Source organism: Sardina pilchardus, chromosome 15 (genome assembly GCF_963854185.1).
Source record: "Sardina pilchardus chromosome 15, fSarPil1.1, whole genome shotgun sequence".
NCBI classification, from domain to species: Eukaryota; Metazoa; Chordata; class Actinopteri; order Clupeiformes; family Clupeidae; genus Sardina; species Sardina pilchardus.
This window is the reverse complement of record NC_085008.1, coordinates 27,807,814-27,831,457: the sequence shown is the minus strand read 5'-3', so window position 1 is coordinate 27,831,457 and position 23,644 is coordinate 27,807,814. Positions and strand designations below refer to the sequence as shown.

The 23,644-nt window shown below is 43.0% G+C and overlaps 3 protein-coding genes and 1 long non-coding RNA gene across 6 annotated transcripts; 2 read left to right on the top strand and 2 right to left on the bottom strand.

Moving 5' to 3' along the window:
- Positions 1-52: 52 nt before the first annotated feature.
- Positions 53-762, bottom strand: LOC134102577 (peptidyl-tRNA hydrolase 2, mitochondrial-like). Its single transcript, XM_062556721.1, has one exon. The coding sequence runs from the start codon at positions 669-671 to the stop codon at positions 132-134; it is 540 nt and encodes a 179-aa protein (XP_062412705.1). The 5' UTR covers positions 672-762; the 3' UTR covers positions 53-131.
- A 23-nt stretch (positions 763-785) lies between these two features.
- On the top strand, positions 786-3,752 carry smx5. Of its 2 annotated transcripts, XM_062556723.1 has the most exons (6): positions 786-874; positions 1,417-1,484; positions 1,614-1,644; positions 1,943-2,002; positions 3,010-3,179; positions 3,214-3,752. In XM_062556723.1, exons 1-5 carry the CDS (start codon positions 872-874, stop codon positions 3,133-3,135), a joined length of 288 nt encoding a protein of 95 aa, XP_062412707.1. In that variant the 5' UTR covers positions 786-871; the 3' UTR covers positions 3,136-3,179; positions 3,214-3,752. The 2 variants fall into 2 exon arrangements, with proteins under 2 accessions (XP_062412707.1, XP_062412706.1); XM_062556722.1 differs by having other exon boundaries at positions 788-874; positions 3,010-3,752.
- A 2,208-nt stretch (positions 3,753-5,960) lies between these two features.
- Positions 5,961-6,315, top strand: LOC134102639 (uncharacterized). Its single transcript, XR_009941536.1, has 2 exons — positions 5,961-6,029; positions 6,119-6,315. It is a non-coding gene; the product is annotated as an uncharacterized LOC134102639 (long non-coding RNA).
- A 5,505-nt stretch (positions 6,316-11,820) lies between these two features.
- bcl6aa (BCL6A transcription repressor a) lies at positions 11,821-18,813 on the bottom strand. Of its 2 annotated transcripts, none has more exons than XM_062556243.1 (9): positions 18,776-18,813; positions 15,453-15,624; positions 15,099-15,320; positions 13,904-14,986; positions 13,202-13,383; positions 12,820-12,990; positions 12,558-12,688; positions 12,238-12,375; positions 11,821-12,083 (listed from the first exon to the last, which is right to left on the bottom strand). In XM_062556243.1, the coding sequence occupies exons 1-9, from the start codon at positions 18,804-18,806 to the stop codon at positions 11,940-11,942; spliced, it is 2,274 nt and encodes a 757-aa protein (XP_062412227.1). In that variant the 5' UTR covers positions 18,807-18,813; the 3' UTR covers positions 11,821-11,939. The 2 variants fall into 2 exon arrangements, with proteins under 2 accessions (XP_062412227.1, XP_062412228.1); XM_062556244.1 differs by having other exon boundaries at positions 12,820-12,987.
- Positions 18,814-23,644: the final 4,831 nt, after the last annotated feature.

Here is a 23,644-nt window from a genome sequence, read left to right as displayed (position 1 = left end):
ATAAATATATCTTTTATATATATCAAAAGGCCGAAAAAAATAACCATTTAACCGCTGACAAAAATAACACTTTATTACATTTAAAGACAGCGTCGAACAGGTGTGAATCCTGGACATGCATAATAACACATTCAATACAATTTTAAATGTCCTGTGATCTTGTCCACAACATCTTCGGGTCCTGGCCCTACAGCAAGAACTGTTCTTGAACCTGGGGCTGTCTGGGTTCTCCCTGCGTCCTGGATCAAACTGACAACTAGGCCTGATTCTTTAGCTTGGCGATAAAGTTCAAGTAGAGACTCCTCATTGTCAGCCCTGACCACCACTTTAGGCTGGCCACAAGACTCCCACTGCTTAAGAAGATTCGGGCTTCTCCTCTGAAGCTCTTTATATGCGTTCACAGCAGCATGGGAACACTGAGCTGCCACTTTCCCTTTACCCATATTTAGGTCCTTTCGTACTACGAGTGTCATCTTTACCTCTTCACCCAAGAGGCCAGTTTTACGAAAACTGCTTCCACTTTTACGCCGAAGAGCTGTCATGATGACACTCCCCATACGTCCCCTGAGATGCCAGGAAGATGCTAGGAAAAGTCCACAACCGCTGGTGACAACGCCCATTGCCATTGCACCATATGAAGTATCCGTTTTTCCAGTATATGAGTCGGTCATTTCACTATGTCCACAAACATAAAAACATGTCTTTTCAATTCAACACCTCGGAAAACAGCATGGATACGAGGCACAAGAGAGGGCACACTGGTGTTGGTCTCACATTTATGACGTTTAAGGACACTAAGCCAATGAGAACTTGACTACACTGTTCCCGGGTGTGATTTCATTTTGATGCGACTTCGAGACAGCGTTTGAAAATGGTAAGATAACGCATGTTTGAGGCATTAAATGTACATTTTGAGTTTTAAGGGGCACTTTTTACCATTTCGAATGCCGACAATGTAACCTTAGTCTGTTCCTGTTTTTACTAGTGAGCAGATTGTGTTCTATAATCCGCATTTGATGTGACGAAGTTACTCATTCATTGTCATGTTTCTCTAGCTAGCGGCTAGTTGGCTAGATATCTAACATTTAAGGACAATCTGGTTATTTATATTGATTAGTCATCCATATTTAGGATTGCAGTGTTGAGTTGCAGGTGATGAAAGTGGAAAGTACTTGCAACAATTTGGCAAAGTGAGATCAGTGATTTGTCAAGAAGTGTCCATGATGATCCACATTGAGCACCTAGCTTTTTATCAGCTAGCTTGTGTAGAGTCAGACGACCAGTGGGTACACAGCAAAGCGTGTTTGGCTCATGTCTTGGTGCTTGTGTGCCCCATGACATGCGTTAGTCGTCGTTAAAAAAATAGACCACTGTGTCTGACAGCGAAATACTCATGTCAGTATCATCTCTCTACAGCTATTCTATTCGTTCTTCAAATCCCTGGTGGGCAAGGATGTCGTGGTGGAGCTCAAGAATGACCTGAGGTGATTATGTACACGACATTACATTATAGTGGCACGTCTTGTACAAATTGCACCTAACGTAATGATATACCAGTATAACCACTCATGCCTTTGATTTATGTGTTTACTCAAAATGTCCATCTTTTTCAGTATATGCGGCACACTTCACTCTGTGGACCAGGTAGGACACCAGATCTTATGTATAGAATAGAATCGAATAGAATACGTCTTTAATTGTCCACCTAGGTGGAAAATTGTCTTTGGCTCACCAAAACACAGGATAAACACATTTCTCATAGACACATTGACTGGACATACAGCAACTGGACATACAGCAACATACAGCAACATACAGCAGCATATAGCAACTGAACATACAGCGACTGGACATACAGCAACTGAACATACAGCACATACAGCAAATTATCCTGCAGCACATGAACTGACTCTGAATCTTCCTTTCCCCCCCTGAAATTTAGTATCTGAACATCAAGCTGACAGACATCAGTGTTACTGACCCAGAAAAATATCCACACATGGTAAGTTGTTGAATTCAACAAGTGTTGTTTATATGGACGTTTGTGTTTTCCTTAACAGTTTCACATTTAAGAATCCCACTGTATTCAGTGTTGCCAGACTGGGTTGACTGATTTCCGCCCAATCGCCCCGCCGTGTTCAGCAAAAAAACGCCCGATGACGTTTTTCTCATAGAGAACCATTGAACTCAAAATGTTATTTACCCGCCTACAGCTTATTTCCCCCCGCCGAACGATATAAAAGAAGCCCAATTCACCCACCCAATCTGGCAACACTGACTGTATTATCCACATACCATCCTCTCACTCAAGAGCCTCAAATAATCCTTGCAATCTTAACGTCACTGTCTGCAAATGAAGATATAGTGTTCCTAGTGACTGATACATTAACTGTTACTTGAAATGAAATTAAATGAAATGGACAGTTAAAGCTATGTCCTGCAGATGGGAAATGTTTCTTAGAGACAGCTGGTTGTGATGGTATCAACTTTGAAATCCATTCTATTCCACCCTGTGAACATCTAGTCAGCTTTCTAAACAATACATTGCCAAAATACACTAGTTGTTGTTTATGTCAGATAGTGGGCCATATGCACGAAAGACTCATTTATAGCCAGTGGAACCAAGTGTTATTGTATTGTTAATGTAATTTGTGTCTACACGGACTTGGTTGAGTGTTGCACCTGGTAAATCAGCATGTTACAATGTAGAAGGATTTAAGTGTGTCAAAATTGTTATTATTGGGCAAACAAGATATCCGGTGTCAGAATGAACATATGAGGAGCAAAAGCTGATCACAGATCATCACAGCTGATCTATGTTAATATTTTTTCACAATAATGTTTGACATCTGTTCTACATTAACATTCAAAATTAGAAATGGCAGTGCAGTAGCCTACCTCTGCAAGAGAAAATTAGATCTTGTTTTTAAGATGCTGATACAAACTATGGTGTGTGTGTCTGTCTGTCTGTCCGTCCGTGTTGATTTCATGCTTGCTCGCTCTGCCCAGTTGTCGGTGAAGAACTGCTTCATCCGCGGCTCGGTGGTGCGCTACGTCCAGCTGCCCGCGGACGAGGTGGACACCCAGCTGCTGCAGGACGCTGCCCGCAAGGAGGCCATGCAGCAAAAACAGTGACGGAGATTGGACTGGGAGTGTGTGTGTGTGTGTGTGTGTGTGTGTGTGTGTGTGTGTGTGTGTGTGTGTGTGTGTGTGGATGCTTGTATGGTTGTTTGTTTTCCTTTTTTCTTCCAGTGTTTTCTTTAAGTTATGCTTTCTGTGTGAGAAGCATGGGTTGTACACGTTTAGAACCGACATGATTGACATGATTGACAGAGCATATTTGTAAAGAAAGGTTTCCCTCCAAATTACGTTCAATTTGTTTTGTCGATAGGGAGTTATATCTTTGTGGTAAATGTATGGAAGTAATAGAAGAAGAATGATTGCGTTCATTACACTATGGTGAAATTATGTTTGGTTTTTTTTTTACCCACCTCTGAAGATTTTGTGAACAATTATACTCTGTACTTAGATGTGACCTTCAACAGGGATTTTCTCATTTACTCAAAACTCATGTAAATTGTGTCTTTGTACCTTTTGAACGTATTTTGTTCATTTGATTAAAATATCAATCATTTTGTAATAAAGTTGAGGTAGATGCCAACAAATAAATTGGCTGTAAAAATTCTGCTGGTTTTTGTTAGTCAGCATGTATACTTTTGGACACAATTATAGCAATAAACGCTCATCCGATATATTATTTGTCAGCATTATTGATGCCTTCATATCAGGGTTAACGTTTATTAGCATTGGACATTTTAACATTTAAGATCTTTGTCTCTCGAGTAGTTTAGATATAGCTACTTCCAGCGAAATATTAGACGCAGAGTAGTTAAGATGTAGCAATTTCCAATGAGGTCTAAAATAATCTTAAAAATGATCAGATTTATGAGATTACTCTGACATAAGCAGGTGCAGTCATTGGGTACCAGCATTCTGCATATCTGTATGTTTTGCCTATATGCTTGCATCATGAGTTTTCAACATTGTCCTTTGATTATCATACATTAAAACAACTAGCCTATTCAACAGATAACCTGGTAGGCCTACTTTATGCAACCCCATCCAACCCATCCCCACCCAAGTCGTTGGTGTGCCATCAACTAGAAATCAAGTCGCGTTTATTCATAGCACACTTAACCACAATGCAATTGACCCAAGGTGCTATAAATAAATGTGACTTGACGAGGCATTCTCCTTAACCATAATTGGAGGCCACATACAAGACAGGGCAGGTTTGCGTAGCATAACTCATACATTTGTTATTTGAAGTTAAAGTAATTTATTTATGTAAATGACCAGATTAAAGAACATAGGGAGAATTGCGACGTGCATCAAAGCACTTAAAACAGGGTGGTGACACTCTCAGACCTGCATAGGAAATAATGGCAGCGCTTTTTCCAGGCTATTTCCTCGTCATGGGACTTTAGGAACTATTTACAGCCAATCTCTTGGTCAGTAGTCAGTGAGTTAATGGATTACACCTTCCAGCATCCAGGCTACATCTCCCCCTCCTGCGATTCAGCCATTCAGCACAGTTTTTTGGAACTTTTGATCGTGGCGGCAACATCAGAGAGTGTCACAACTCCAGAGCTCAGAGCCACCCATAGGGAGCCACCACACAGCAATGCAATAATGTAGCGTGACATGTTCAATGAACTCAGTCAGCAAGGTATCAATACATCTAGGAAGGAATGTGGGAAAACACTGCCACCTACTGGTCAAAATATAACATTGCAGTGTATTATTGGCCTCTGTGAAACCTGGCACATTATTAACCAATAAGGAGCTTTGTCTGCAAGTGCTTTATCAGGATCAGATTTGCTTGTTTGGAAGGCGGACTGTTGCACTCTGCATCATAGATATTAGAAAGCTAGATAACGCTGTGCGCTCCAGAACTTAGCGCCGTGATCATGGTCGGGGCAACTATCACTGAGCCAATGGATGGAGACACAGGTGTCTCTAATTGGAAATCAGGCGTCTCTGATTGCTGGCAAGTGTTGCCCATAGACGGTACGGTGTTTATCCCCATCAATATGGCGGTCACTTTATAGAACTCGACGGACAATACACTCTCTAGCTTTCTAATATCTATGCCCCGCCTGTTCTTTGCGTATGATCTAGTTTAAACTGCATGTCAGAGAGATATAGGCCTATAGTCTTCTGTAGGCTAGACTGTGCAAGCATTGCCTAACTGTCATTCTCCAGGCAAACACTTAAAGAGTTTGAATGATTCCTCTCAACAATATGGTAAGTAGGCCTATAGGCTATGGTGATGATGATAAAGATAGAAAGCTAGTAGGCTATAGTCTTCAATCACCCACCTGACATTTCCACTGTGACAAAGAAATGAACAGCTATAGAGTAGCCTAGATATTTTTCCCTCATACACAAATGCTAATAGGCTACACATGTGGAAATACTAGACGATATCAATCATGGGAATTGAAATCAGTATTTCTTCCTGAATGGGACTTTTCAAACCAGTAAGCTTGCTGAGTGATGGATTTGCTCTTACAGGACCAAGGCGTGAGAAAAAGCTTCAGCGCTCTGTGCAAGCCTGATCAAGAGCAGTTCTCTGAGGAGGAGGAGGAGGAGGAGGAGGTAGGTGGGTGCAGTTACAGTGCACTGCTCCAACAATTAATCAAGGCTGTCCACACAGCCCAGCATGTCCCAGTGTGTCGAGGTCACGCAGGACATAATTTCTCCCTGCCCCCGCCCCAAACAATATTACCTTTTCAACTGGCTGAGTGCTTTCAAAACCGTTCCTGTGAGGCAAGGACTTTAAGTGTTGTCACATGCTGTTATGTAACAGAGAGTGTTCCATCCATCCCTCAGTTCTCCGTAGACACAAGTGCTGTGCTGTAAATGAGAAAAGACACAAGTTGCCTGTGTTTTATGTCTAGGTTGAGGTATGCCACGTTACCAGCTCCACTCTACTTAACTTGACACTCGAAGAGTCTGATGATGAGGTACGAGCATTAGCTCTTTTCTTTTGCAGTCATCATGGAATCCTACTAGAAATAATAGCAAAGATTTTTTTGTTGTTGTCATTCCTCAGATATCTACTAAGAAAGAAAAACACTGGCGGCTTGGGCCTGAGAACCTCAATGAAACGGTTGCTTTTGATTTTCTAGAGACTGAATGAATGATTCAAAGAAATGCCAATATAGGGCTGCCTTTTATTGGCTTCTGCCTTCCTTTTAATTTATGTAAATATGTAACATTCCTAAAATAAAGCTATCAAATTCCATCCAACTGAGGTCTTTCTTTGTTTTCTTTCTTAAAGTGGTCAGGGTGGAGATCTGATCTCCAGATGTGCAATGTAGCATACAGGCTACTGACTCCCAACACAGAGACTGTTGCAGCGGCAGCCCTGATCTTGCACAGATGCAGAGGCCTGCATTAGATAAGACCGGCATCTCCTCTGAACCCCTGTGTCTGTCTGTCATATGGCACAGTGCACAGTGGCAGAACACACAATGGAAACCAGTGAGAGAACCAATCCTATGATTTGACTAATCCTAAACTGAGCATTACCGTGTGTCAAGTATGCTGATTGACACTTAGTAGAAAGTCCAGGCTGTTCGGATAGGTGAGCCAATCACTCAATAATCCGATGTTGTTGAGACTGGCCAAGCAATGACCAAGTATTGAGTAAAAACTTGGTGGTGACGTAAATTATGTTTCACAACTGAGTCTCTTAGGCAGGCTAGTCTCTCGTTATGTTTCCCTAGGAAAAGCAGATTAAATGCTGTTGACTGGTATGTTTCTAAAGCTCTGTAAATACTGAACAATTAATGAACCTTGGTGTGAGAACCTTTAGATCGTTAAGCAAAGTTTATTTTTCGAATGTAATCCTTACATAGTGCAACAGCATGGTATGGCGTATTGTGCCTCTCACGGCCATTTGCAGTTTGTTGGGGAACTCGGATGCAGGCTACTGTGAAGGCAGTGCATGATATTTCTGCAACACAGGATGGAGCTCTTAGACTGTAGTATATCATGTCTCTTCCTTTAGAAACGGTGACGTCATTTTCATGGGCCTACTGATGTGATAGTTTTACACAGTAGTCAGAGAATGAACTATATGAAATAAAAGTAGTGTGTTTTGGTCTAGTGGTGGTAAGGGCAAAATACATCAAAATGCATTTTAAAGTACAATATAAAATGCCCTAATTTGAAGTATCAAAATAAGCTACAAAATGCAGTAGCCACACCACGTATCAAAATATTTTTTATTTTATAATACTAAAAATATGTTTTTTATAGTGAGCATGAAATCCCTTTTCAAACCCATATCTGTCTAATCTATTTAATCTATTCCTTCATCATTACACAGACAGTGTTTGTAAGAGCAACAGATATTCTCTGCCTATAAGACACGGCATAAATCTGCAAACAATCAACAGATCAATTCTGACCTACCTATTACATCCCATAACATAAATACTGTAATAGATGTCACGAATGTAAAAGTCACAAATGAACTTGTCAAGTGGTACAAACCAACCACCGAACATGCTGAGAGCCACAGAATGTGGGCTTAAGCAAACCAATGCAATTCTATAACCTTAAGAACTTCAAACTCATAGTTCACTGAATATGGAGAATGAAGTTGCTGACATTGGCCGAGTTTCCCAGGTTTGTTAAGAAGCTCTGAAGTGCTAAAAACTTCTTAGGAGCGCTCTAAGAATGCTCCTAAGAAGTTCTTAGCACTGAAGAGCTTCTTAACGAATCTGGGAAACCCGGCCATTGTCAGTGCATGCCCAGAATGCTTGACGTTGCTTTGGCTGATACATGGGGCAACCCTATGAGCAGGACAACCACATAACAAGTTCCACATTGTGCTCTGAGTGAATCTGATTGATCATGTTGATTTGCCTACGACAAATGATTAAAGAATTCAATAAAGATAAGTTGCCCAATATCAAAGGGAATGTGTCAGAACAACAATACTCAGGAACATTGCTCAGAAATATGCTCTGTGTATCTAGCTTCGGAGAACACATGCACATCACAATCAGTTGTTGTTCCAAAGTTCTCCAAAAACAGGCAAACTTGTAAGTGTGAGTGAGCAAGTAGCCGTGTGGTTGAGTGAGTGGGTTAGTGTATTGTGTGTGTCAAGGGCGTAGGTTTGCATGCAGTTTGCAAAAGGTCATGTCCAATGTGCCTAAGGTCATAAGCTCATGTCTAAATGAATATTTTGGGGATGACAAAATTATTCCTGCCAATATTTTAGCCAACGCACTCATAACATGTTTTATGTGAAGTTGTATCCATTCAAACATGTCCTCATAAAGTGTACATCTCCAGGATGACCAGTTTATGTCCCTACCAAAGCTGAGAGCAAACATACTGTAGGCCCTTGTGTGTTTGAGCAATCAACACGTTACTCATCTTGCACTGACTCCTCTTCCTGAACCTCAATATTCTGTTCACAAGTCTGGGCAAATGACTAAGGCAGCGTCAGTCTGAGGCTACATTCATTGTTTGGCATGTTTATGATATTGTCACATCACCACAAGTATTGGTTTTACCAAAACTATTTGGCAGTATTTTTAAACTATAAAAGTACACACCTAAGTATTTTGATTCAAAATACGCAGCCATTTTCTTCAATCCAGGAAAAATACAAATGACAAAATACTGTTGTATTTGAAACATTTATTTAAAATATGCATTTAATAACTACTGCCGTTCCCTGCCCTAAACCAATCTTGTTATAATCTGACAAAGATGTTGTTGATATATGAAAATATTGACGTTTAAAGCTGTCAGTCTCTTATGAGTATACTTTGAGTATGTCTGTTTTAAAAGTTATGTTTTCTTTACAGCTACTAAAGAGTGTGAGTAGGTGTAGCCTATAGGGTCCATTGGTCTGGCTGGATTGAGTGTTCATGGGAATTTTCCCTATTGACTGACATGCTGTGTATTATGGGGTCACGCTAAGTGCTTTCTTCCAGGGATGCAGTCACATCCACCTGCCAACCTGATGCTCCTTACATCCCCAGCTATAGCCAGCCACATTGCTTAACTTCAAATATCATTGTCTGACATGACAAAGGCAACTATTGCCTAAGCAAGGAAAAAGACATCAGAAAGTGATTGAATATTTAAGTGACAAATAGCATGCAAATCTACTGTGAGAAGAGAGTCTGTATTATAATGTCACAGTAAATAGACCTCTGAAGTTCGCCTACAAAAAAGCCACCATCTTTGCCCAAATAAGGAGATCCGGTATCTTGAGATTTTTTTCTATGGGAAAATAACATGGGGATTTTCAATTATCGCACCTGTTAAACTCTAGCGGGGATGATGACATTGGAAATGCAGACGTTTTTCACTACATAGTTTTGTCCACTGCCGTCTAGTGGATACTGTGATCTTCGGTAGGTGAAGACGGCACACTTTGATCTTTGCTACCCCAGAGCTAACTTACCATGCAACTTGCCATAGGCAGTTAGCTTCAATTAACTCCCGGATCTCCTTATATGGGCAAAGATGGCAGCTTTGGATCCTTTTTGTAGGCGAACTTCAGAGGTCTATATGCTCTCTGTCTTGTTTCAGCCTAGCTTGGAGGACCTGACACACACCATGATTGAACACACACCCCATGATTGACTATGCATCTGTATTGTCATTGTTCACAGACTCGGGAGTCAGGTGAGAGCTATGAGCATCATTTAAAAATGCTATGGGGGAAAACAGCATAATTATGAGCCATTCTCTCCAATACCTACCATTATGCTCCAATCATAGCTGTGACACACTCTGGAATGAGTCAATGCTTCTCAGCCTTGGTGTGTGTGTGTGTGTGTGTGTGTGTGTGTGTGTGTGTGTGTGAGTGTGTGTAGTGAGGACATTATGTGTGCTGAATGATTTCTGTAGATTTCGAGCTGGAGCCAGGCCTGGGCCCCGTGTCTGCTCTCACCTGTTAACGTGGGTGCTGCATGAAGACCAACAGGTAACGCACCCGCCACACACTGCCAATGCACTCTGTTTTTCACTATAAATGCCAGTCCCTTTAGGATCCTGTGTAGGTTTGTTGTGATTATTATTTATTTATTTATTTATTATTATTGCCAGCAAAGTTGCTTGTGGTTAAAATTGCAGATGTAAGTTTGTTTTAGATTTCCTGAGAGGGAATTCCTAAAATATGTGAATCCATTGTTTTGACTCAAAATAATTGTGGGCATTGTCAGAAGTTATAGTTCAGGTTGTTTTGGGCTATACTTAAGCTGATACAGAGCTTCTAATTGTTTTAAATTTATGTGAATTTCTGAAAATATATTATTTCTAAATCCTGGAATTATGTCTTGAGAGTCATGGAAGACTGTTTGCACTGCACTCTGACCCTTGTATATTGTGGGCACAATCCTCGGTGTACTGTCTTGTCCCTTGGTATACTGGCATCAAAGTCTCTCTCTTCAACTTCCTATCAAGTGCGCTGTTATTTTAGAGACCAAGAATGTGTCATAACTGTTAGCTACCATTGTTATGTGTAATATTACTTTTGTCAAAGCACAATACATGGCTCAAATGTGAAGTGTATCTAAATCCATTTATATTTACATGGGCAAATACAGTATACTCTGGTTTGATACATAGAAATCCAATACATTTATTTTACATTCATACATCTATATTGTACAATAAGCTTAATGCAGGTTTTTTCTTTTTTTTAAAAAGCCCAATCCCAAATCCAGTCCATAAGATGTACAGCTCGAGCAATGATGAATTTGCATGTTTTCAAAGTCGGTGAAAAGCAGTTTAAAAATATACACACTGGAAAAAAATATAAACATAAACAAACAAACAGACAAACAAACAACAAAAACAGGACAAGTGTTGTCCCTTAGTAGTACCTTAATAGAACTGGGCTGAATGCAAAAGAATTCAGTCACCACAGAAAAAAGGCACCTGGAGTACACAGTGTATGTACAAAAACAACAGAACTGGACAGTATTACACCTGTTTTTTTTTTAATCTTTTACTTAAGCCTCTAGTACAAGGACAAAACTGTAAACCTTCACTTGCAAAAAGAAATAAAAACAAAAAACTAACACATTTCTATACAAATACATTTGAAGCAAAATATCTTCTTGGTCATACCAAAGCAGTACCATTTTTAAATGCATATTTTAACATTTAATATTTTCAGATTGATTCTGCCAGCAGAGAGCAATCCAAGGGATATAATTACACATTATGTCACTCATTTTATATATATGTGACCCAACGCCGCCAGTAGTTGCCAACCCCATGCATTTGTCCTCTTAGATGAGCAGCTATCACTTCTTGAGTATACAACAGGAGACAATTTGGATATCAAACATTTTAGACACAGTTGGGTTTTCTATTTTTTTCCCCATGAGGGAGGTCATTCTACATGGTGTATTCATGGCGTTGGCATATAAAACCTTTTTTTTTCTATAGTTTACACAATTCTTTACACAGCCAGAAATTCCCAAAATATACCGCCCTTCGATCAAAATTCCCCCATATACTTTCAGAAAAGTAAGCTCTTTGATATAAAATACTATATTCTCAAAAACTGGATTTCATTGTTTTACATTCCGTCCTCTTTTTCAACAAAATAAAGCTTTATGTAACTCAAAGCTTATAAACACTCCCAACGTTTCTTTACATCTATATGTAAATATAAACAATAAAGTGACTACAAGAAACCGTTTGTGGTTCTATGTTCACATGTGGACGAAACCCGTTTAGGATGGCACCGACTGCCCGTACATTCCCCCCCCCCCCCCCCCCTCATCACATTAACACAGTGTGGCACTACAATTTTGGATGATTGTACAAAGTCAGGGTCTTTTTTTGAATGCCATGGTCAAGTGGCGCGTGTGCGCGCACGTACGTCCTCAGCATGTCTTGGTCAGGTCCGTGGGCATGTCCGGCGTGGACATGCGGTACTGGATCTTGGTGTTGGTGATCGCTCCGTGCTTCTGTCGGAGGTGCAAGCGCAGCTGGCTTTTGTGGCGGAAATGCAAATTGCACTTCTCACACTGAAAAAGGTACCAGAGAAAAACAACAGAAATAAGTACAATGCACCATGTCCTTATCACCACATCTCAACGGTTAAACGGGAGAGTGCTGTACACACACTCAAGCAGAGCGTGTGTGAGCAGCATGAGCGCGCTCTGTGTGATGAACGCTTACATGGTAGGGCTTCTCTCCTGTGTGTATGCGTAGGTGGCTCTTCAGGGTCTGCAGGTGTCGGAAGCGCGTCCCACAGATTTCACAGGGGTATGGCTTCTCTCCCGTGTGGATCAGTACATGGGCGCGCAGGTGTGCCACCTGAGAGACAGAAAAACCCACAGCGGCAGCGTTAGCATTAGCATCCTCAATCATGTCCAGGCGAGATATACAAACATGAGGGTTGGCTACACATTGGAGGTCTCTACTCTCCACACCCACACATTTCCTTTCTCTCACGCTCTCTCTCTCTCTCTCTCTCTCTTTCTCTCTCTGTTTCTCACCTGCACAAAGCGCGCCCCACAGGTTTCACACTTGTATGGCTTTTCCCCTGAGTGGATGCGCGTGTGAGTCTTGAGGTTGGCTGGTCTGTTGAACTGAGCGCCGCAAATGTTGCAGCGATACGGCTTCTCTCCTGAAGTGACAGGACAAATAACAGGAAAGAAAATGAGACCACGCATTCATTGTTTGTTGACGATAAACATGACGCAAAAGACACGGAAAGAGTGAGCCGTCGCTGGTGAGTGGCTGCTGCTGTCTGCCTACCTGTGTGTACCGTCTTGTGGCTGGCGAGGTTTCCTTTGTAGCGGAACGCGGCCTGGCAGCGGTCACATTTGTATGGCTTGTCACTGTGGACCTGAAGCATGTGCCGTTTCAGCGCCTCCTCCTCTATGAACTTTGAGTCGCATTCGTTGCAGAAGTACGTACCGTTTTCTACTGAAGGGCGGGAGAAGGGGGGGAGGAGGAGAGAGAGGGAGGGAGGGAAAGAGAGAGAGAGGGAGAGAAAGAGAGAGAGAAATACCTTGTAAGTGGCGATAAAAAAACAAAAACAAAAACAAGAGCTGCTAATTCCGCTCCGGCGCATTCTTAAAGCCGACTTGCGGCGCTCGCGTCTGCCGCTAGCCCGCCCGGGAGTTAAGATTCTTACCGGAGCTGGAGTCGGAGTACTCGGAGTGCATCTCGGCCATCTCCTCGGCCAGGCGCGAGGCGGGAGTGTTGGGGCAGATCTCGGAGTGCCGCGGCGACTGAGAGCCACAGGACGTGCACTTCAAGTGGCTCATGTACAGCGACGAGTGGCTGTCACTGCTGCGCTGGGATCCCTCCAGAGTCCTAGCACCCGCACCACAAGGAAGGAGGGAGAAGGGGGTGAAGGAGGGGAAGAGAAAGAGAGAGGAGGGGGGGGGGGGGGGGGGGAGAGAGAGAGAAAAAAAGTCAAACGTCATTTCCCTGATATCTCTCCGCCAGAGCCACTGATATGACTGCTGCCATCCCGCTTTGAAATTCACGAGACATTCAATGAATTTCACACCTCTAGGCTGCGAGGTAAATCCCCAGTGTGCTAAGAGGATTGGGGTGGATGAGGAAAATTCAATCTGGCTTTAGAAAAGGGGGGCATGGGAGGTGTTACCGCTTGACAAAAACTCCCAAAACCCCTCAATATTCCAGGGCGGACAAATGCACAGAGAAAGGCTGAGGGCAATTCCACCGATTCAAGACTACATCTGTCTTGTAAGTTACACTAGCAGTGAGGGTCCTCTACTCAATAAGCAAGCTCTCCGCACCTACTTACAGCCCGCAGCTGGCTGTGTCAGACAGACAGACAAACAGAGAGAGAGAGAGGGGCGCTCACCTGTTAATGATGTTGTTGAGACGGCTGGCCTGGGGCACGTGGAAGTCCTCGGGGTGCTCGGTGATCTTGGTGCCGGACTGCACCGCGTCCGGGTGCTCGGAGTCGGCGGGGTGCAGGAAGGGCGGCAGGCCGAGACGCTGCGGTGGCGCCGGGGAGCGCATGTGGGCGTCGCGGGGGCTGCTGCCCTCCTCCTCCTCCTTGGTGCTCTGGTTCAGCACGATGAACTTGTACTTCTTCCAGTTGCGCGCCTTGGGGTCCGGCGAGCCCTGGGACGCCAGCGGCCGGATGGCCTGGCTCAGCGCCGCGTTCTTGCTGCTGCTGGACTCCGTGGGCGAGTTGGGCTGGCAGTCGGACTTGAGCGGGCTCTGCGGGCTGCTCACCAGCGCCTTGCGGCCGCTGGCGGACATGCCGATGGGGTAGTGCTGGTGGCCCATCTCCTCCTCGGCCGCCGGCCCCTGCTCCTTGCCCGCCTCCTTCTGATGCCCCTGATGCCCCTGATGCCCCTGTCCGTGGTGGCCCTGCTGCGGCTGCCCCTGCGGCTGTCCGTGGTGGCCCTGCTGCTCGGCCGCCAGGCTGGGGTAGCCGTGCTTCCTGGAGCCCATGCCGATGGACTGCACCACGCCCTCCAGGCTCTCGCGTTTCATCTCCTCGTCGCGCACCAGCTCCCGGGAGGAGTAGGCGCCCGGGTGGCACACGCCCGCCACGCTGCCCCCGGTGGCCACCCGCGAGTACTCGGCCAGCACCGCCGCACTCGGGTTCTCCGCCGGCGGCGGTGGACAGTGCTTGTGGTGGATCACGCCGGGCTTGGAGAAGTCCGCAAACGTGTTTTTGGTGTCGGCCAGTTTGCAGAGGGGGAAGGGGAAGCCCTGCACGGGGAACTGGCTGTACAGGTGGTAGGAGCTGCTGACCGGAGTGTTGACCGCGTTGAACATGCCCGAGCCGTACGGCCTCCCGTCCCTGAAGGGGGTCACTCTGCTGGGGAGGTTCTCGGCCATGTCATGCGGCCTGTAGCTGTGGACGTCCTGAGGTAACAGCAAGGGGCTGACCAGGAAGTCCTCTCTTGGCAGTTTGAGAGAGGAGTCACTGTGATGGAAAGGGAGAGAGAGAGAGAGAAAAACAGTAAGACTCTGGACTCTACTTGGCCGAGCACAGACAACAGCACAGACTCGGGAGAGCAGAGGTGCGTCAGTCCCACCTGGACTTAATGAATCTGTGGCAGGTGTCGACGACGTGGTCCATCTGCAGGTAGATGGCTGTGTTCATGACCGTCATGATGAGGCTCTCCTTCAGCGTCAGCCGGGACGTGTACATAAACTCCAGCAGGATGGCGAAGCCCTCGGGGTCCACTTTAGGGTCCAGGCTGATGGCGTTCAGGTTGCATTTGAGCGAATCCGTGAAGATGGTGTAAAAGAGCCCACTACACAACGAGCAGACAACACAACACTTAGAATTGCATTCTGGGAAACATAATGATTTAAACAACCCCCCGCATGCATCTGTCAAAAACAAAACACAAGCAAAGCAGTGTAAACATGTTCTTGCGACCAACCTGCAGGCCATGAGGACGGTCTTGTGAGCGCGAAACTGTTGTCTGCTGACCAGAATGGTCACATCTGTGAGGATGTCCCTACTGCGCAACCGGTTGAGGTTGAGTAGAACATCACTCGCGTGGCGTGTGAATTGGATGCAGCTGTCAGCTGCGCAAGCCATTTTGTCAAGATCTGTCAAGTAAGTAACAGAGAATAGACCACGTTAGAACAAACGGGGCAAACCTTTAATATCAGTAACTTTTATCTGCAGAACATTTATAATGGGCATCACTCAAGGCTTAATACATTACATGTATAGGAAAGAGGTTGGAGTAAGTTTGAACTTTAGGATATGACTACCAAGTCCATGAGTAAAAGCAATATGGGATATTCCAAACAAATAGTCTACAATGACTGCATTCAAAATTTAACTACGTTTTCCTTCCTTTTTAAAACAAACAGAACCAATACAAGGAGGGACAGTCCATAAAATGTAGAACAACAAAGATCCCTTTGTGGGTGCACGGTCGTGTATGACAGTCCTGTTTTGCGCCATTAGATGGCGCCAAAGGTCGTGCAATGGAACCACAAACGAGTCAACCGCTGGATGCTTTGGGTGTTCAGTTAGGTCAGTGATATTACTCTTTCGTAAGAGTTGGCAGGCTAAACTATTTTGCCCCACTGTATTAAATTTCTCTAACTTGCAACTCTTGCGTAAATCAGCGAGTGTTTTCTTTCTGAAGTTTTTTTTTTTTTTTTTTTTTTTTTTTTTGGCTGTAGCGTGTAGCCTAAAATCTCTCCATCATTTTTTAACATCCCATCGCTGACACAAACTGGGCTAAACGAATAGAGGGCCAAGTTGTCTCGTGATAGTTCTTCACTGAGCCCATGTTGTGAATACAATTACAAACAGCTGGTTAGACTCCTAACATTCTGCGATTTGCAAAACAACTTGTAGGCTACATTATTACGAATGACAACCGGAGAAGTGAAAGTGATTTTATGGGAGCAGCCAAACACATGATTTCAAGTGGAAGACACAAATGTAAAAATGGTGAACAGTTAACAAGACACAGACAACAACACTATAACTCCAACAGTTTGATAAATAAATGTTTACCAGTCTTATTAAAGAAGTCTTTGCCATTATGTTACTCATGTTAAATCTCCAGGTTATTGGCTGAGCAATTTGACGATCACTACAGTGAAAAGGCTGGTTGCAGAAGTAAAGCACCTTGCTTTCAGCACCTGCACCGTCGTGGGAAACACGGGCGTCTTTAAATAATTGCGCCATCTGAGCGTCTCTCACATGGTACAAGTTACATTCTGTCTCGATGCGGATTGAGTTTCCATTGACTACATAACAGCGATAAACATCCTCATCTACATGCGTTTGCTATTAATTAAACTTTACATAGCCAACGCGGTATATAGCCTATACCTGCATGTATATTCCCCTGGCAAGCAAAACACGTCTACATAACCTACTATGGCTAAATGAAGAACGACTTTGCATTATAAAAACTTTGACATCAGCATAACATTATTTTATGCATTGATTAAAAAAAATGGAATTAACTTAAATAGACTAGGCTATAACTTGGGCGTCTTTGCGCCGCCACAATTCAACATTGTGAGAGTAACCACAAAACCTTGGTAATGGTTTTTAGTTTAATTTGTATTTAATCTCGATCTTCACTGCCACAAGATGTCAGCACCGCATTAGTCTACCAAAATATTCCGCGATAGAAAAATAAAAACAAAGTGGGTATAGCCAGTTTTGGAGTTTGTGCAATTTTAGCTGTCAAAGCCACCTGGTATAATTTTGGACAGTCTACATCTCATATGCATTTAACTTTGTCATACAATCTGTAGGCTAAATGTACAATAACACTCATGCAACTTGCATAGGCTACGGCATCGGAAAATGAGAGTTAATACATTCTCTTGCACAGTTTTCCATGAACTTAAAATCGAACAGGTAGGCTATCTCTAAGAATAGCTTGTTGAGCCCTTCGTAACACGCAACACGGAGTAGATATTTATGACCGCCTCCCTTCAATGGCAAAGTATCGGCAGGAGCTGTCACCAAACACCTTGAAATAGGCTCCGTTTTTAAAACTGTCACTCAAGCGCTGAAATATCAAAGAGCATTTACTCAGTAAGATTTATCTGCCCCGCATTTTGTAAAGGTCAGGGCGAGGTATAATTATTATTCAACTTTAATTTTTAACCCAACTGATATTTGAACAGTTATTAATGTGCGAATAACACACTGAGTTCTGAAGCTCCAAAGTATTTTGCCTGACGCACGAGTTCACAATTTTAGCAGGCGATTTCAGTAACGCCCGCGAGCTGTTGCACGGCAGTGACAGTTTGTTCCTCTAAAAGTGTTCTTAACTTTTTAATATCGGGGAACAACAACCTTTGCTGGAGATGTATGAACTGCGAAGTGTGTGACACTGCAGGACGAAGATTAGTTGCTTTATAAATAATCTTACAGCAATGTTTCCAACTCCTTTTCGGGAGCGCAATGTCAAACCTACTCACACTTCTGCGACAGTGGAAAGCTACCAGCAAACTGAAAAAAACAAGGTTGTCATGAAGACTAAAGCTAAGTAGTTACGCAGAAACTACTGATTACCTATATGTAACAAGCACATTTGGCGAAAACTGTGTCTGTTACACATCAAACCAGGTTTCAAAATGCCACTACTCTCAAACTTCGAGTTAGCATAACATACAACGAAACACAGATGATAGCTTTCTGAAATCTCCCTGACCCCGTCCCACATTGTCCGATGTGAAATCTCAGAAAATACGCAACATAATTTCTGTTCACACAAGCAATCGTTGAGCGCAAAAGAAAAATATGCCTCCACAATTCGTGATCCAAAGTTAAATACATATAGGCTAGTTCAAGTATCACTTTCGGAACACTTTACACAAGTTGTTTATTTGTATGTGACCACCGTATCTGACAGCTCGGGGTAAGATACTAAAACCCCATCTACTGTATTTTATGTTTCCGTCGAAAAGAGCAATCTTTATACTACGCCTCCCGATTTGCCGTTGCTGAGGCACCGCGTTGAGAGAAAAGACAGCGGGGCTTCAGACAAGGGAAGAGAGGTGGATCAGTTCAGAGCATTGTCATTAACCAACACTCTCCACACTAACTGTATTCCTAAGCATATGACTGAGTAAAACACTATTCAGAATAGAGACCTTTAAAAAATACTGCTCGAAAAAGGTAGAATGTCATATTTTCAAGACCCATAACCTGAGAGCACACGAGCAACATCGCGCCAGATTACAGATGAAGAAAATAATTTAGAATAATCACCTGGTAGTGCTTTCCTAGAAACTTCTTGCATCACCACTTCTAAGAACCCCAGTTCTAAGAATCAGGAGAGCTCAATTCTCGGAATTTGAGCTTGTGACTATACCATTTGTGGAAGGCAGGGGAGTGCCATGATTTCGTTGCGCTTAGAACTACATATGCTTTGATTTTTTTTAGAAGATGGGACTACTCAACGTCAATAATAATACATGAAAAATCGAAATAAAGCATGAAAATGTGAATATTAATTGCCCAATTGCACTATATTCTATGAAAAATATCAGCCAGGGCCAATACATTCTCCCTTTCACTTGGAAGATCCCATGGATAGACGGTCACATGGGCAGACGATTTGGCTACGTAAGCCCTGCTTGTAGCCCAGCCTCAATATTCTCAGAACTAATTTGCTATTCCATGACATAAGCAAAGTGTCCATTCGTAGCCTTTCCTGTATTAAACCCACAGCCATAACCTGTACAGAACATATGCGGAGCGGTTATTCACACGGACATTCGTTTCTTATTTCTTACAGTAGGCTCTTTATTTCTCCCGTGGTATTTTTATTCTTATTTTCACAACTGATGTATATTGTCGACCTTTGAGCGCGCTTGTGTGTTGGTGGGGATTATTTATGCTCCTTAGAACAGTGATAGATAGCTGTTGTTTAACACAAGGAACTTTTATTGATATGCTACAGGCTATTGTTGCCCAGTTTGATGCGCGTAAGACGCTCTCGTTAGCCATGGATTGCGCATAACTGGCATCGTTATTTTGATGCGCTTGTGCGAACTGAATTTGTGAGTAGGTTATTTGTAACGTGGTTGAACTAGAAGACTAATACCCGCGATCTTTGAGATATTGAAACATTTTCATTGTTGTGCTGTCGTGGAAGGCATTGGATTTATATTTACTCATATAGTTAAATTGTAAAACAAGTCAATTTATTTTGTTAGACGTGACTGATGTTTACCAATCCCTTTCATTCTTGTTGTATGTTCACACATAGTCTACACCCCTGTTGGATTCACTTCGCAGGGATAATGATACATTTGTGGGTTGATCCATGTTGGCTATGACAAGCGGTGCAATGGTGAGAGTTTAAAGGTTTGCATATACTGTAGTGGGCAACTACGACGGTCTAAGGCCATGTTGTCCATACCAAAACAGGCTTTCATAAAAATAATGTAACGCTATAACAACAGCATTACATTTCAACTTATTGAAACAGCATAATAGAACGAGTATTTAAAGTTTGATCTTCCTTGACTAGTCGACTGTTAAAATGTGTTTTAGTTGCCCATCGGTTTCTATAGCAGGTTAATGTCAGGTAGCCTAAACTTCCTTCACATTGGACTAAACAACTGAACAATTTTGGCATAGCCTATGTGATGGACTTAAGAATGCTCCAGAGTTACGTCTCCTGCCAAGGTACACGAATAAACTTTATAACACAATCATGTCATAGCATATTTGATATAATTAACTAGGCCTATCAACTCAATCATTCAAGTATCTGCTGAGAAAGTTAAACTGGCGGCGCAGTGGCCTATACCCTCGGAAGTTTTGCATTTTGTATTCGTATACACATGTTTTGCCTTCTATTTATTCAAATACTATGCATCTGTAAGACGCAGCTACTCTGCGGGTAGTCTTTAGACCAATGCCATATGGAAGTCCGAGGAAAACCCAGTGTAGTTGAGAGGAGTGTGTCTGGACAGGCCCCTCATTTTTTGTCAGGGACTGTCTCCGACCTGACTCGAGTTAAGGCGTTTGTTCCAATAAAATATGAAAATTCGACAACTAGGGTAAGTGCGCACTGTTCCTACCTAATTGCCTATCTGCGAATTCTGTCTTCCTCCTCTCCGATCGCTTGCTCTAATTTGTCATGTCAAGATAGGAAGAAGGAACTATGGCCTTAAACAAATGTTTAACATACACTTATTAGGCTACTATTGCCGCAGTTTATTTTTCTGCAGACCTAACTACTTGCTTATGTGAATTTTCATAGTCTTTTGGAAGGAGTTGCATAGCCTGTGGCTGGTAGAGTTGCCGTTCAAGCGCATTAATGGGTTGATTTGATGAATTCACAGTGAGTTGCTTTCCACTTCAGAGGCCATGTGTGCTTGTCAAGTTATGCAGTTTGCAACTAGTCCATGCAGTTTTTAAGTCCCAGTCAGCTTTGGACATAATTGTTAATAATTATCATAATTTCAATAATTTTAAGAATAGGAATTTGTCTTGCAATGATAAAGGCAGTATCCTATAGGCCTGCCTAATCCGATTAAGTGTACATTATGTGGCTTTTTGTCACCTGCAATGGCTGCGCAGATGCTGATGTTGCTGATGCCGCATTTTAAGGTCATTGTGTCGGTTTAGACAGACATTCTAACGAGTGGATTTACATTTAAGGATGTTGAGAGAAACGTCTGTGGTAGGCTATAGCTGACCCCATGGCCATTGAATCCTCTGCTAATTTGATGAGCCATTATTCAATGTGTGCATGTGTGATTTAACCTGTATACAGGTTAGGTCTTATTTAGTCAACTTATTTTCTGTGTCATCAGCCAGGCTAATATCATATTAAATGAACTGAAACGGAAAAGATATGCGGGTTTTTAAACGCCTCACGGTGTTTGTTTACACATCGTTGTGTTATAAGTACTGCTTAAACTGCTAAAGCGCCCAACTAAACTGCGCCTGGGGTAGCACACGCTAATTAGCGTCTTTGTATGTGTGTTGGGGGAAGGGGGGCACAAAAAAAACAAAAAATAATTCTGTGACCTGTTGGTGCAAACTGTATTAGATATATTTTTAGAGTTATTAGGGTGGACAGCCGTTATTGTCCATGTGCAGTGGACCTGCTCTGAGATATCTATTATAACGTTATGACAAGCCCCAAACAAATAGCTACCTGTTAATAAACGGCATGTATTTTTGAAGAATAATGTGGGTTTTTAATTGTTTGTAATTATTGTGAAATAAATTGAAATTAAACCAAAAAAAAATGTGCTAGTTTTCTTTTTATTATTATGATTGTTTTATTTATTTATTAAATGTTTTTCTTAACATACCACAGATAATCCTGTGCATTTCATGCCCAAGAAGGGAAATACCCAGTAAAATATGAACTCAACCCGGCCTAGCAGCTGAAAACACTAACTATTCCTTGTATCGATCCTGCAGAGTGCAGCATGTTGAGAATGGTCCCCTGTCGTAGGGGCCTAACTCTCTTTTGCAAATTGTCTAATATTCCTATGCTCCATTAAAGGTGATTGGAACCCTGCACTGGAGGCTGGGGAATGGGGGGGGGGGGGGGTGCTAACGCATCATCTGTCATGTATCAGTGACCAGTAGGGAGAAGTGTCTGGGCACACACATGTTGTCTGGTTCTAGTTAGTGCTCCCTCATACATGGGCTGAAGCTTGCAGACGTGGGGGGTTGGTGTGTTGTATGTCTCCGGGGTACGTAAAGGGAAGAATGCGTGTGTCATTATTCACCTCGCCTGTCAGTGAACATCAGAGCTTGCACTCTTATAAATTAGCATAACTCAAAACCATACACGACAGATAGAAATGGACCCAAGAGTTGAACCTGGCCCAATTCGCTATGGTTCTGACCCCAGGTTAACAGCTAGCTGTGAATTCATGCTCTACTAACTGAGCATGAGGTGTATGTGTATGCTGATTGCACCTGCATGTATGGGGTTAGTGTTTTTCTATGGTTATGTGCCATTGACTGACCACAGACAGGAGCTGGCTCTTTAACCCTACTGATGTCACAGTCCCTATATTATAAACACTGAGTTTTTTCTCTCAATGATGAAACAATAACTTTATTTCTTAGGTTATTAACAAACTATGAAATGTGTCACAAACTGGGATCTGTGTGACTCACTCCTACTATGTTTTCAAGCATCGTCTGATGGACGTGTGGCGCTTCGAGAGATGTTTGAGGTGCATGTGCTGAGTGACTAGTTCAATGATAGTGAGAGACTGATGTTTTTTGAGCACTTTCTGTCTCCATGGACACCACAGAATCTTGAATTTCCCCTTGGGGATCAATAAAGTATCTATCTATCTATCTACAGTGGGGGCTCACTGACGCTTTCGGATAAAGCACCCATGGTCTCCCTCGCCAGTGCCGCATAGTAACCTGTGCCGACGGGATGCGCATCGGGACGTAGGAGTGCATAAATGGGCCTGACCTGCTGTTAAGCCAGCTGCTATTTGGGGGTGGGGGGCTGGGAGTTTGAGCCTGGTTCATTCCGATTTGATAAGTTTTAGTTTTTCAACTCACTTTTCAAATATCCTAATGATGCTAATAATGAGCCGAGTATTAATCGGTGTGTGTGTTTGGGGTCTCACCAGAGTAGCTCTGCTTGTGGTGAGTCCAGGCTGCAGGAGGCCCTTCCTCTCGGCCCCTGGCCATCCCTGGGCAGAGCAGCAACATGTGCTGGGCTGTGGGGAGACACAAGACAAGGGCAGAGACTGGTCAGACAAATCAAGGCTCACTTACGTTCAAATGTTGACTTTTTACGTCGAAATTCACCCAAAACACCATCCCCTCCCGCCACACACACACACACATATAAAATCTCAGATCTTCCTTCCGTCATGGATAAACAATCTGCTACTGGTGTGGCACTGAGTGCACTAAAAAGTGAATAGTGGATTGTCACATTGTCATATTGCCCCAGACACCCAAAGTGTGTGTTCTCTCAAGGCTGTGATGCATCCCAGATGTGTACTTTGTGGCATGGTACATCACAAGAGTTACAAGTCAGTTAAAACAGGTTAAAAATCTTAAATGGCTGGCCACAGGTGTAGTCACCTGATAGTCCTTAAAGCCACTACACAGGTGAGGGTGCTGAAA

Coding starts and splice junctions, on each gene's coding strand:
- bcl6aa (XM_062556243.1), bottom strand. CDS start 18,806: ATGCAAGAAGTTTCTAGGAAAGCACTACCAG. Junction 15,321..15,452: donor ACCGTCCTCATGGCCTGCAG/GTTGGTCGCAAG, acceptor CTCGTTGTGTAG/TGGGCTCTTTTACACCATCT. Junction 13,384..13,903: donor CTCAACAACATCATTAACAG/GTGAGCGCCCCT, acceptor TGCGGGTGCTAG/GACTCTGGAGGGATCCCAGC.
- LOC134102577 (XM_062556721.1), bottom strand. CDS start 671: ATGACCGACTCATATACTGGAAAAACGGATACTTCATATGGTGCAATG.
- smx5 (XM_062556723.1), top strand. Junction 1,645..1,942: donor CACTTCACTCTGTGGACCAG/GTAGGACACCAG, acceptor CCTGAAATTTAG/TATCTGAACATCAAGCTGAC. Junction 2,003..3,009: donor CAGAAAAATATCCACACATG/GTAAGTTGTTGA, acceptor CGCTCTGCCCAG/TTGTCGGTGAAGAACTGCTT.